This window comes from Dendrobates tinctorius, unplaced genomic scaffold (genome assembly GCF_039654945.1).
Source record: "Dendrobates tinctorius isolate UK_male_01 unplaced genomic scaffold, ASM3965494v1 ptg000114l, whole genome shotgun sequence".
Taxonomy (NCBI): domain Eukaryota; kingdom Metazoa; phylum Chordata; class Amphibia; order Anura; family Dendrobatidae; genus Dendrobates; species Dendrobates tinctorius.
This window is the reverse complement of record NW_027361782.1, coordinates 9,168,494-9,183,260: the sequence shown is the minus strand read 5'-3', so window position 1 is coordinate 9,183,260 and position 14,767 is coordinate 9,168,494. Positions and strand designations below refer to the sequence as shown.

The 14,767-nt window shown below is 44.5% G+C and overlaps 1 protein-coding gene across 1 annotated transcript; it reads left to right on the top strand.

Annotated features, from left to right (window-relative positions):
• The first annotated feature begins 3,081 nt into the window (after positions 1-3,081).
• On the top strand, positions 3,082-6,593 carry LOC141101090 (uncharacterized). Its single transcript, XM_073589924.1, has 3 exons — positions 3,082-4,094; positions 4,907-5,066; positions 5,177-6,593. Exon 3 carries the CDS (start codon positions 5,484-5,486, stop codon positions 6,591-6,593), a length of 1,110 nt encoding a protein of 369 aa, XP_073446025.1. The 5' UTR covers positions 3,082-4,094; positions 4,907-5,066; positions 5,177-5,483.
• Positions 6,594-14,767: the final 8,174 nt, after the last annotated feature.

Here is a 14,767-nt window from a genome sequence, read left to right as displayed (position 1 = left end):
GGCACCAAGAAATCTGCAGATATTAGAGAGCAGCAGGTACTGCTGGTCAGACATGTGGATTGGAGCCACTGAACCTAAAATGTAACAATGGAGGAGTCTTCATTGCCCTCTGACCACTCATACGTCTAATCCCCCTTTTAGGAAAGGATTGGGGGTGACACTGGATGACAGCATGTTAATACCACTATGAGGACACGGACTGCGATATACTTCATTATAGTGGAGCAGCGATCCCGGGACATGCAGACGACTGATCCCACCTGTCACTGGTAAGACTCCGCTGGGTAGGAAGGTTTCAGGGAAGACATCAAAATGGGATCTGTTGTGCTACTCCATCCAGTCTCTGATGTCCTTTCTCTGACCTTCCGTCTTTGACCTCCCATCTCTGATCTCCTGCCTCTGACCTCCTGTCTCTGACCTTCCGTCTCTGACCTCCTTTCTCTGACGTCATGTCTCCAACCTCCTTTCTCAGCCCTCCCGTCTTTGACCTCCCATCTCTGATCTCCTGCCTCTGCTCTCCTGCCTCTGACCTCCTGTCTCTGACCTCCTGTCTCTGACCTAGTTTCTCTGACCTCCTATCTCTGACCTCCCGTCTGACCTCCCTTCTCTGACCTTCTGTCTTTGACCTCATATCTTTGACCACCCATCTCCGATTTCCTTTCTCTGACCTCCTGTCTCTGACCTCCCATCTCTGACCTCCTTTTTCTGACCTCCCGTCTGACCTCCCGTCTTTGACCTCCCATCTCTGATCTCCTTTCTCTGACCTCCTGTCTCTGACCTCCCTTCTCTGACCTTCTGTCTTTGACCTCATATCTTTGACCACCCATCTCCGATTTCCTTTCTCTGACCTCCTGTCTCTGACCTCCCATCTCTGACCTCCTTTTTCTGACCTAATTTCTCTAAGCTCCTTTCTCTGTCCTCCTTTTTCTGACCTCACATCTTTGACCTCTCATCTCTGATCTCCTGCCTCTGACCTCCTGTCTCTGACCTCCCATCTCTGACCTCCTGTCTCTGACCTCTTTTCTCTGACCTCCTGTCTCTGACCTCCTGTCTCTGACCTCCTTTCTCTGACCTCCCTTCTCTGACCTCCTTTCTCTGACCTTCTTTCTCTGACCTCCTTTCTCTGACCTCCTGTCCCTGACCTCCTGTCTCTGACTGCAGCACAATCTGAATCAGATGTATGATCCTTAGTTTTTTATTATTATCATTATTATTATTATTATTATTATTATTATTATCATTCTTATGAATTGTTGTGCCGCCCTTGCCCCTTTCTCGTGCTTTCTGGATGCAGGGTGCAGGATTCCTGCTGGATAATGCATCACTTGATCCTTATAGTTGCAACAATACTAAAAATGTCAAGTTTATATAATTTGCATATTTTCATTTTTTAACCCTGATAAGTTTACAGAAAAAAATAGTTTTCACTTAGTTAATTTTCTCAGTAAGTTTATTATTTTTTTAACATTTATTCTTGATGCCAATAAAGGAATTGCCCTTGCAGTTATTTAGCCACGGCTATAATATGAGGCAATACTCCTGTAATCAGTGCGTGGCCCGTGACTGCCATGTAAACCCATTGTTCTCGTCTGATTGTGCCACCATATTAGGGATTGTACCCTACATGTAACCGTAGTAGTAACTGCCCCATGAGATGCTCAGTGACCTGGGTCGGAGCTGTCTCCTTTCCCGGCCTTTACCACGCAGTATTTAGTGGTGAGTGACGCTGTGAGAACTCCCCACTTATCGTCTCACACTGGTGCGTAATGGTTACCAACCTCTAGTAGGTAAGAAACAGTTAAGAGGACCTGTCCAGGAGGCTTCCCAGGGCATACCCTTTATCTCTCCATGATGGGGCATATGGGGTGAGCAGAGTGGAACCACAAAGTCTGTCTGATCAATGCTTCAGTGGCGTTTCATTAGCGGTGATCCCCTGAAGCCCCGTGGTAGGCAATTTGGGGAGAACGTTGCTTGGCTCCAGGTTATGCTCTATACTGTCGGGATTACATCTCATGTCAAACAGCTACCCCCTTATCCACAGGATGTCTCTGGTATTGCAGCTCAGTGGCATTCAAAGAAATGACCATGGTTAGAATTAGAAAGAAGCAGAAGTAGCTTTCGCTAATCATGCCGAGCTCCATTACTTGGAAATCACTGGCATTTCTTCTTTGCTTCTATTTCTGATCCTCCAGCATCACAGCAGCGAGTAAGAATGTACGACCACGAGTATTCTGTTATCAGAGCCGTTAATCCTGCGTAAATTAATACAACGTTCATCCTTCCATAACCTTCTAGACATTTCTTTAACAACAAGCATTAAGGCGTTAGTTTCTCGCTGAATCTACAAGAGATAATTTTGTCAATTCCAAGTGGCACCAGGGAGTACACCAAATAAGCGAGTAAATTACTTCCTCCGCCGTGTGCTCTTGTTTACAGGGCAGCAAAAATAAATATGGATTTATGGCAAACAAATCTGATTGTTTGGATTAAATCAAATTACCATCCGGCTGGAGACAACCTTTCCTGTAATGTTCTCCGAGTATCTCAGTGTGATCAGATGTTTGCCGGAGCAGCTCCGAGGTTACGACGTTTCCACCCCAGGAACAGGCGCAGTTTTTAGTATTTTTATTTGTTATTATTATTAGTATTAGTTTGGCCGGCTCAGTATTGTAACTTAATTGATACAATGAAAATTTTGGTTTGAGAAATGGTTTAGTACGGACCCAAAACGCATAAATAACTACTAGAATTACAACTACCAGAATGGACTACTCTGTATAGCTGCACGGTCAGCCAGACGTCTACCCCGACCACTCTCCATTGTGTCAGATACCACAAAGGTCTGGTGGTTGGCGCTATAACGTTTCATTCTGTCCATGGGGTTCCATCATGGCGGTCAGTCTTTTTTCAACGGGATGAATGTTACGACATGTCTCATCATAAAATGAGTCCAGCATGACAACATAAATGGTTGGACTGGAAATAAATAATACCTGTCTTAGGCTGGTTTCACATTTGCGTTTTTTAGCGCTGGAAAAAAACGCATACGTGCGCATGCGATTTTTCCCCTATATTTAACATGGGTGCGCATACCTGCGCGCTTGTAAGCGCATGTATGCGATTTTCATGCGCTGCGTTTTTTTGGGGTGTGCGTTGGTATTTTCCAGACGCTGCATGTTGCATTTTTTGGTCCTTGAAAAAATCGCATGCGCACGTATGCGCACGTTTTGCGCTAAAAATGGCCATTATAGCCTATGGATGCGCATACGTGCGCACTGGCATGCGCAGGTATGCGATTTTTTAGCGCTGCGTTTTTTGGGTGGTGTCCACTTTTTATCCTAGTTAGAATCTTCTAAAGTCAAAAAAAAAAAGTCTATATAAAGGAGGTGCCTGCCAAAACTCTGCCAATACTACACTAGACAGATTGAAGAGCAGACATTCAACCAAGAACCCATTATATCAGCGAAGAATGTGAGTATATTACATTATATGCCTGTCCTTTTAAATTATGTATGTACTAATGATTTTTATTATTTTTACATGCAGTATGTCTTCAGAATCTGAGTATTCCCCATCGCGGCAGGAATTGGCGCAAGCAGACCGTGAGGTGATTATTTTTGTGCATCTGGTAAGTATATCTGCTGCTTCTCCAAATCTCTTACGTTTTTTTCAACTTTTTTAAGACATCGTCATCATCCTCTTCTGTGGACGGGACTAGTGAGGGCGAAGAGCAGGAGCAGCGAAGCCAAGTCCCGGTGGTGATACGGAATGTAAGTATCAAATGATTTGTAATGTTCTTTATTTTTTATCTTCTATTTTTACTCTTTTTTATGTTTCTTTTTTTGTAACTTTTTATTCAATTTAAATTGGATTATTCTAATGAATGTGTTTTGTCTAGGTTCCACAACGAGATGAAGACGTGTACCTGGATAATGAGCAGCTCATCAGCCTGGTCCAGGAGCGTTCGCCGTTGTGGGACAGCCGTGACCGGCTGTACAAGGACAATGTGGTGACCCGGCGGCTATGGAATGAGGTGGCCGCAGCGTTGATGGATGGCTGGGACAGCGCCACAGCATCCGCCAAAAAGGCGTTTAGTGAGTATTTCCCTGCTCTGTATTGTGCCGCAGTGACTGTTGTCCTTGACGGCACTGTTGGGTTTCGTGCTAGGCGTATTCTAGCAGGAAACCCAACAGTGTCATCGGGGTCTACAGTGACTGCTTTGAGTATTGTATTGCTACATTGTGCCGCAGTGACTGTTGTCCTTGACGGCACTGTTGGGTTTCGTGCTAGGCGTATTCTAGCAGGAAACCCAACAGTGTCATCGGGGTCTACAGTGACTGCTTTGAGTATTGTATTGCTACATTGTGACGCAGTGACTGTTGTCCTTGACGGCACTGTTGGGTTTCGTGCTAGGTGTATTCTAGCAGGAAACCCAACAGTGTCATCGGGGTCTACAGTGACTGCTTTGAGTATTGTATTGCTACATTGTGCCGCAGTGACTGTTGTCCTTGACGGCACTGTTGGGTTTCGTGCTAGGCGTATTCTAGCAGGAAACCCAACAGTGTCATCGGGGTCTACAGTGACTGCTTTGAGTATTGTATTGCTACATTGTGCCGCAGTGACTGTTGTCCTTGACGGCACTGTTGGGTTTCGTGCTAGGCGTATTCTAGCAGGAAACCCAACAGTGTCATCGTGGTCTACAGTGACTGCTTTGAGTATTGTATTGCTACATTGTGACGCAGTGACTGTTGTCCTTGACGGCACTGTTGGGTTTCGTGCTAGGTGTATTCTAGCAGGAAACCCAACAGTGTCATCGGGGTCTACAGTGACTGCTTTGAGTATTGTATTGCTACATTGTGACGCAGTGACTGTTGTCCTTGACGGCACTGTTTTTTTTTATCAACAGTGGACAAAGTCCGAACACGTTGGCGTTCGATCAAGGACCGCTTCAACAGTGATGTTCGTGCTGAGGGCCAGGTTCGCAGTGGATCTGCGTCAAGGACCAGAACTAGATACCGTCACTATCACGCGTTGCAGTTCCTAAGACCGGTCCTTGCCACAAGATCGTAAGTATTATACATTTTGGGTTTTTATTTTTATTAATCTGTGTTTTTCTAATCCACAGCTGATGCTTCTTGTAAAGGCATGGTAGTAATGATTTTCCTTTCTTCCACAGCACCTGGAGCAGCACCCTGCAACCTGGCCCTGGAGCGGTCCTTCCTCGGACGTCCTCTGACCCGTCCCAGCCATCCGACAGCCAGGAAGCACCTTGCAGGTCCCACACACACACAGCTGGTGACCAGGAAGCTGGGCCATCAGGTGTTCCCCTGTCCCAGGTCTCTGCCACTGGTTATGCGGGCACTACCCGCCAGCGGCAGAGGGCCTTGGACAGGAATGTCTTGCCCGAGTTTATGCATTTGAGCTAGACATTTAATTCCAGCCTCAAGTCACTGTCCGACAGAGTTGAAAGCGGTTTTGCACTGATGGAACGTGGTTTTAACCACTTTGAACACCGCTTCAATTCTGTAGAACAGCGCCTTGACCGTCTGGAGGCCGACCTCAACAGACCAGCACACCATTTTTTTAGTAAGATTGAAAAGGGCATGGCGGAACACCTTAGTCCTGATCAACAGCTGAATGTGCTGCAGGCCTGCAACAATGCTTTCTTGCAGGCTATGCAGCATAATCGGTACGGTCAGCAGTCAGTGGTGTCCTTTCCACCTGTGCCACCATTGACTCGCTTCACCTCACTACCGACTTGTGCTGCATACCACTGCACGGACACCTCTCTTCAAAGCCAGGACACCCACCGTTACACCACCACAAGTCTGAGTGCAGCTGGTCACTTCACCGACACCACCATGGCAAGCGCTGCTCCTGTCTGGAGCACCACCGCCAATCCCATGCATGCGTGGAGCTCAGCCACCACTAGGCAAACATGGAACAGCCCTGCCGCTACAACAACATGTAGTAGCCCTGCCACCACCACTCTGCAAACCTGGACCATCACTGCCGCCACCAGTCCTCCTGCAAGGACGAGCACTGACAACGAAGAGCAGCAGCAGCCACCTCAGCAGCAGCAGCCACCTCAGCAGCAGCCGCCACCTCAGCAGCAGCCGCCACCTCAGCAGCAGCAGCAACCACCTCAGCAGCAGCAGCCACCTCAGCAGCAGCCGCCACCTCAGCAGCAGCAGCCACCTCAGCAGCAGCCGCCACCTCAGCAGCAGCAGCCACCTCAGCAGCAGCCGCCACCTCAGCAGCAGCCGCCACCTCAGCAGCAGCAGCCATACCAGCAGACGGGGGACCTGCATTCCATATTTGCCCCTAGTTCAAGGCGAAATCAATCAAGGCGGGCATTGGGCCAAAGTCGGTCCAGGCACACAAGCCTACGGCGACATGCCATTACAACTAATGTACCTGAACAGATTTCCTCTCCTACAAGTGTTCCTACTTTAATTCCCTTAACTGGACTACCTTCCCCCACAAGTTTTGTTGCCCCTTCCCCTCAAACACCGTCTTCAACTGCAAGTGTTGCATATTCCCTGCACACCCCCAAATTGAAACCATCTGCCCCCAAACGCCGTAAAAAATAATTTTTAGTTTTATTTTTGTGATAAAAAATAAATTTACATTTGTGGTTCACCATTAATAAGTTTCATTAATGTTGTTTGCGCCGCTCACACACACTGATGGGTAAATACATGTTAAAAACAAACCCAAGGGCTAGTATAGTCATATGTGAAATAACATGGACTAGTATAGTCATTCCAAGGCCTAGTGTAATAACTCTATTTTTACCAAATAGAATCTGGTTTCATGAAAAACAAACTGTTGAAACTTGTCTAAAAAATAAGTTTCTTTCTAGTTTCACCAGTTTGTTTTTTGTGAAACAAGATGCTAGTTGTTAAAAATCGAGTTATTACAGAAGGCCTTGGTATGACTATACTAGGCCGTGGTATTTCACATATTACTATACTACTAGCCCCAAGGCCTACTATACTCATATTTGAAATACCACGGCCTAGTATAGTCATTACAAGGCCTAGTGTAATAACTCTAGTTTTACCAACTAGAATCTATTTTCAAACTGTTGAAACTTGTCAAGTTTTGTGAAACAAGATACTAGTTTGCCAAAATCGAGTAGGCCTTGTGGCCTTGTTATGACTATACTAGGCCGTGGTATTTCACATATGAATATACTAGTAGGCACAAGGCCTAATATACTCATATTTGAAATACCACGGCCTAGTATAGTCATTCCAAGGCCTAGTGTAACTTACTTGTATTCCCCATGGACTTTCATTGGGGTTGGGTTTTGAGGGTTGTGTTTTGAGAAAATCACATACTTTGTTTTAAACTAGTTGCACAATTTTCTATTGAAAAAAAAATGGTTTCATGATTCATGGCCTGCAGCTTTGCTCATTCCAATATATTTCACGCAGACTAGCAATGCTGAATTTTAACTCATATGTGTATTTACCTGCCCAGGTGTGTGAACATAAAAAAATTCAGTTATACATGGGAAGTTTTTTAATTAATTGGAGTTTAAAAAATATAGTGCACTCAGTAATGGTATCAAATAAGGATTTTTATTACCATAAACAACAACATTACACCATTTCATCTTGCCAGTGCACCCGTCCTACATCAGAAATAAAGTAGGCCGCAAATTTGTCCCTCATTTGGCCAACTTCAACGGATGACCTGAGAGTGTGCTGAGTGAATTCAGGCAATGGGTTAGGAGCATCATCGTCCAGTTCAAAGGTCGGGTGCTCTTTAGCCATCACAAAGTTATGTAGAACCACACAGGCCTTCACCACCTCATCGACTGTTTCAAGTTTAAGATTAATGGCCGTGCCCAGAATTCGCCATCTGGAAACAAGAATCCCAAAAGCACACTCGACAGTTCTTCTGGCCCTGGTCAGCCTGTAATTAAATATTTTTTTGGTGTGGTCCAAGTCCCGGCTGGAGTAGGGTTTCAGTAAGTTTCCGCACATTTGAAAAGCCTCATCGCCAACCATTACAAAGGGCAGTGGCGGAGCTTCGGTGTGAGGAAGAGGCCGTGGCATAGGGAAATTAAATTGGTTGCCATACAACCTCCGGCCCATGTCTGAGTTTTTAAAAGCCTGCGAGTCATTACCACGGCCAAATGCTCCAATGTCCACTGCTACAAACATACATCCGGCATCCGCAATTGCAATGAGTACTATTGAAAAGTACTTTTTGTAATTATAGTACTCAGATCCCGTTCTTTGGGGTTTGATGATCCGTATGTGTTTCCCATCAACAGCTCCCAAACAGTTGGGAAAATTGCATACTGTCCAGAATTTGTCAGCAATTTCCATCCACTTTTCAGCGGTGGGCAGGGGCATAAATTCTGGGCAAAGAACATTCCAGAGAGCCCGGCAGGTGTCAGCAACAATTCCAGACAAGGTAGAGATTCCAATACGGTACTGGAAGTGTAGTGAGGATAGGGTTTCTCCAGTCGCCAGGAATCTGTGAACAGACAAAGAAGTAAAATTAATATTTATGTATATTATTTTTAAAAACTATAAAATAAGATATTAGTACAGTCACGAAAACTAATTACCCAAGGTTTTGAATACTAAATTTCCAAAAAAAAACATCAGACCACACCCCTTTGTTTTTAAAACATACCGTAATGTCACCAGTAGCCGTTCCTCAGGAGGAATCGCACGACGGAGCTGTGTGTCCTGTCTCCGGATGGATTGTTGGACACGAGCAAGCAAATCCATGAAACTTTCGTGGGACATCCGGATATAATCATTAAATTTCTCCGGGTTTGCACGTAGCTCGCTGTAGAGGGTGTGGTATGCCCCACGGCTCTCCCGGAGTTCAACAATCGGATGTATCCACATACGCCGCCGTCTTCGCTGCCTCTCTCTCTTCCTTTGTTCATGGCAAGCAACTGCATACGCCTGAGCCATCGCGATGTCCAAATCCAAGTTGAAGTGAAAACTCTTCCAGCGCAGATCCATGGTCACGAGAAGAATCAAGCAAATGTGAAGAATACTGTAGACAAGGTCTATATATATTAACATACCACACCCACAATGAAGTCCCATTGGTCTTGTGTGTTGTTGAATGGTTGTATTTTCTTTTTTGTGGGGTTTTTCCAAAATCTGTAAAAAAACGCAAACGCGCAAAAATGCTGCGTTTTTTTCCTGCATGCGCATTAAAATGCTGGAAAAAAACGCAGCGTTTGTATGCATTTGTATGCGTTTTTTTAATGCGTTTTTTTGCGGGAAAAACGCGCTGCAAAAAAAAGCAAGTGTGAAACTAGCCTTAATTAGGGATTATACCAGTGTTAGACAGAATTCTAAAAAAAATATGCATACATTTTCAGTCTCACAAAATGTTTTCGAAATTCATAAATATGCAAACATTCTACAAGTTCTGACGTTGTGACTCCAGTCCCGGCCTGTCCATTCTGCTTTGCCAACTTTTTAAACTCCTTCACCCGGAAGCCTGCTTTCACCTTCCTGACCAGGCCAATTTTCTCAAAATCTGACCAGAGTCACTTTATAAGGTAATAACACTGGAACGTTTCAATGGTTCAACCGATTCTCAGATTGTTATCCCGTGACATATTGTACTTCATGATAGTGGTAAATATCGGAAATATGGTGAAATTGCAATTTTCAAACTTTTAATTTTAATGCCCTTAAATCAGATAGTTATGTCACACAAAATAGTTAATAAGTGACATTTCCCACATGTCTACTTTACATCAAAAAAATTTTTGAAACAATTTTTTTTGTTAGGAAATTAGAAGGGTTAAAAGTTGACCAGGGACTGCTCATTTTGCAAAAAAAATTGACAAAACCATTTTGTTTTTTAGGAACCCTCTCACATTTGAAGTGACTTTGAGTGGTCTATATGACAGAAAATACCCAAAAGTGACACCATTCTAAAAACTGCACCCCTCAAGGTGCTCAAAACCACATTCAAGAAGTTTATTAACCCTTCAGGTGCTTCACAAGAACGAAAGTAATGTGGAAGGAAAAAATGAACATTTTAGTTTTTTTCACAAAAATGTTACTTTAGACCTGATTTATTTTCACAAGGGTAACAGGAAAAAATGGACCCCAAAATTTGTTGTGCAATTACCCCTGTGTATGCTGATACCTCCTATGTGGGGGAAAACTACTGTTTGGGTGCACAGCAGAGCTCAGAAAGGGAAGTACCACCGTTTGACTTTTTGAGCGTAAATTTTGCTGAAATCGAGAGCGGATGCCATGTCGTGTTTGGATAGGACTGATGTGTCTAAACAGTGGAAACCCCCTAAAACTGACACAATTTTGGAAAATAGACCCCTCAAGGGACATATCTAAATTTGTGGTGGGCACCTTGAACCCCAGGTGCTTCACAGAAGTTTATAATGTTCAGTCGTGAAAAAAAATCTGTTTTTTTTCCACAAAAATTATCTTTAAGCTTTTAAGCCCCAATTTTTTTATTTTCACAAGGGTAACAAGAGAAAATGGACCCCAAAATTGTTTTGGAACCATGGACGTTGACAAGGGAGCTGTTGTCACGGTGTATGGTGGTCAGGATCAGTACATCCCTCTTGTCTTTATACTTGACCACCAGCATGTTGTTACTGCATTCGCTCTGTTTTCGCCCTTCCTCAGCAGTTGCCCAGTAGCGGCTTTGGGAGGCATCTCTGATTTTTTTTGTACGGTGCCAAATGCAGCTGTACTTCTGACAGAGAGGGTCTTGAATGCTGGTGTAACAGTTATCTATGTAGTGGTGAAAACCCTTATCCAGCAGTGGGTGCAGCAATTCTCACACAATTTTCCCACTCACTCTCAGAACAGGGGGGCCAATGTGGGTATCCTTCCCTTCGTAGACCCTAAATGTGTGGGTGTATCCTGAGGTACTCTCACACAGCTTGCACAGTGTAATTCTGTGCCAGGCAGGTATTGGCAGAATTTTGGCCTCCCTGTGAAATGAACCAGAGATTCTTCTATAGTGATATCCCATTGGGGTTGTGGCCTCAGAAAATGTTCTCCTGAAGTGTTTAACCACTGGCCGAGTTATATAAAGACAATCAAAGTTTGGATCGTCTCGGAGAGGACACTGCGCAGTATCACTATAATGCAAAAATTTATGAATAGCTTCAAATGGTGTCCTTGTAATGGCCATACGGCACACTGGTGTGCTGTAGGGTATAAAGTGCTGCAGAGTATATAGTGTGCTGTGGAGTACATAGTGCTGTAATGTATATAGTGTGCTGTGAAGTATAAAGTGTGATGTATAGTTCTGTAGAGTATATAGTGTGCTGTAGAGTACATAGTGTGCTGTATATTGCTGTAGAGTATATGTGAGGGGAGCCAGGGTCGTAGTCGTGGCCTGCAATTATAGCTGCTGGAGTGCACCCTGGCCACCCACCACATACATACAATGTCTCCTTTGCAGCATACCTTCTTTAACGCCTTCTGAACCATCAGGGTCCCCTCTGGTCTACTGTGTGTTCAATCCTGCTGGTTCCATGCAAAGAGAGACAGACTCCAGTTTCAACTTGTAATAGACAACTTTACTTGAATTCTTTCGCAGTACGTCCAGCTCAGTTACAACAACTTCCCAGGGAACATCACAGAACACATCCTTTTCTATTCCTGTGCTTTTACCTATGTCCTCTAGAATGCTCTCAGGTTGTACTGTTTCATCTGGTACCGCAGCATTCCTTCTGTCCAGCTTTACTACCTTCAGTAGTTCCCCTGTCCGTTTGCCCCCATACATAAGGGCATCTGCCAATGTAGTAAGCTGCCACATCTTGGTGTTGCCCTGCATTCCACTGTTGCTGTGTCCTTCAGTTCCCAAGCCCTGGATGACTGGGCTCATAGCTTGAAACGTTGTGGGGTCACTGTGTTGTCCGGGTTCTAAGGCCCTACAGGACTGTCTGGGCTCCCTGGCCCTACAAACTATAATCTGGAAATACTCCTGTCTTACTCACAGTAGGCCCCTCCTATGTTAACTATTTATTATACTAAGCTCCTATTCCTATCCTACTATGCCCCCCTCTAGTGGCTAACCCTGCACTTTCCCTATCTACACAACATATATATATATATATATATATACATAGCAGCATCAGGAGAATTATATATACAATATATGAATACCAACATGAGAAAAAGGAGCATAACTTGATCTTGTTACTTCCCTTACACTCTGCCCTCCTTTAACATTGGTCATCTCCGACCAAGTAAAGAATAACATTTTTAACCTCTTTGTGACATTTCATGTACTATACTGTCCATGAGCCCTGGGCCTTAATGCCCATGGACAGTATAGTGCGTCATGTGCGATCAGTTGCACTCACGGGGGCTGATCGCGTCCGGGTGTCAGCTGATTCTCACAGCTGGCACACGGCACTAAGTGCCAGGAGCGGACTGCTCCCGGCACTTTAACCCCCGAAACACTGCGATTTTACATGACTTCAGCATTCTGGGAGCAGGCAGAGGGGCTGTCAGCTCTGACAGCCCCTCTGGTTTTCGATCAGGGTCCCAGTCGCTGCCATGGAGACCAGATGTCATCTTGATGACATCCGGATCTCCAGAGCTGAGAGACTTCGTGTCAAGGGCAGTGCATGTCAGGAAGTCTCTCAGGTTAGTGTTATAGAAGCTAAAACACAACAAAGAGCACAGAGTGACAATTGTGCAGAAATATCCTGCAGTAAAACATATAGCAGTAGTCAGCAAGTGCTGATAAAAAGATGATAACAAATACAGGGTATTTAGTCGATATGTTTTTTTGCAAAAAAATGTATACCAAGCTGCCTCACCGCGTCAAGGTAACCCGTATTGAAGCAGTCCCTATCTAATGTATTTAAAACCTGAACATGTGAACAGTGTCTAAATGAACAGGATGAAGACAGGTGCTTCCTAGTATGGGCATGTGGTGCAAGCCAGCTCTTTATGTGCATGTCACACAAGAGAGGGGTGGGGTCTCTCAAATCATGCATAGGCACGGAAAAAACTGGATTAAAAACACATGTGACATGCACACATATGAACAAGTCGGTAGGACACTGTTCATACCACCCACTGACTCAAACACAAACAAAGAGCACAGAGTGACAATTGTGCAGAAATATTCTGCAGTAAAACATATAGCAGTAGTCAGCAAGTGCTGATAAAAAGATGATAACAAATACAGGGTATTTAGTCGATACTTTTTTTTGCAAAAAAATTGTATACCAAGCTGCCTCACCGTGTCAAGGTAACCCGTATTGAAGCAGTCCCTTTCTAATGTATTTAAAACCTGAACATGTGAACAGTGTCTAAATGAACAGGATGAAGACAGGTGCATCCTAGTATGGGCACGTGGTGCAAGCCAGCTCTTTATGTGCATGTCACACAAGAGAGGGGTGGGGTCTCTCAAATCATGCATAGGCAAGGAAAAAACTGGATTAAAAACACATGTGACATGCACACATATGAACAAGTTGATAGGACACTGTTCATACCACCCACTGACTCAAACACAAACAAAGAGCACAGAGTGACAATTGTGCAGAAATATCTTGCAGTATAACATATTGCAGTAGTCAGCAAGTGCTGATAAAAAGATGATAACAAATACAGGGTATTTAGTCGATACGTTTTTTTGCAAAAAAATGTATACCAAGCTGCCTCACCGCATCAAGGTAACCAGTATTGAAGCAGTCCCTATCTAATGTATTTAAAACCTGAACATGTGAACAGTGTCTAAATGAACAGGATGAAGACAGGCGCTTCCTAGTATGGGCACGTGGTGCAAGCCAGCTCTTTATGTGCATAAAGATCTGCAGATATACACTCACTGGCCACTTTATTAGGTACACCTGTCCAACTGTGTGTTAAGACTTAATTTCTAATCAGCCAATCACATGGCGGCAACTCAGTGCATTTAGGCATGTAGACATGGTCAAGACAATCTCCTGCAGTTCAAACCGAGCATCAGTATGGGGAAGAAAGGTGATTTGAGTGCCTTTGAACGTGGCATGATTGTTGGTGCCAGAAGGGCTGGTCTGAGAATTTCAGAAACTGCTGATCTACTGGGATTTTCACGCACAACCATCTCTAGGGTTTACAGAGAATGGTCCGAAAAAGAAAAAAAATCCAGTGAGCGGCAGTTCTGTGGCCGGAAATGCCATGTTGATGCCAGAGGTCAGAGGAGAATGGGCAGACTGGTTCGAGCTGATAGAAAGGCAACAGTGACTCAAATTGCCACCCGTTACAACCAAGGTAGGCAGAAGAGCATCTCTGAACGCACAGTGCGTCGAACTTTGAGGCAGATGGGCTACAGCAGCAGAAGACCACACTGGGTACCACTCCTCTCAGCTAAGAACAGGAAACTGAGGCTACAATTTGCACAAGCTCATCGAAATTGGACAGTAGAAGATTGGAAAAACGTTGCCTGGTCTGATGAGTCTCGATTTCTGCTGCGACATTCGGATGGTAGGGTCAGAATTTGGCGTAAACAACATGAAAGCATGGATCCATCCTGCCTTGTATCAACGGTTCAGGCTGGTGGTGGTGGTGTCATGGTGTGGGGAATTTTTTCTGGGCACTCTTTGGGCCCCTTGGTACCAATTGAGCATCGTTGCAACGCCACAGCCTACCTGAGTATTGTTGCTGACCATGTCCATCCCTTTATGACCACAATGTACCCAACATCTGATGGCTACTTTCAGCAGGATAATGCGCCATGTCATAAAGCTCGAATCATCTCAGATTGGTTTCTTGAACATGACAATGAG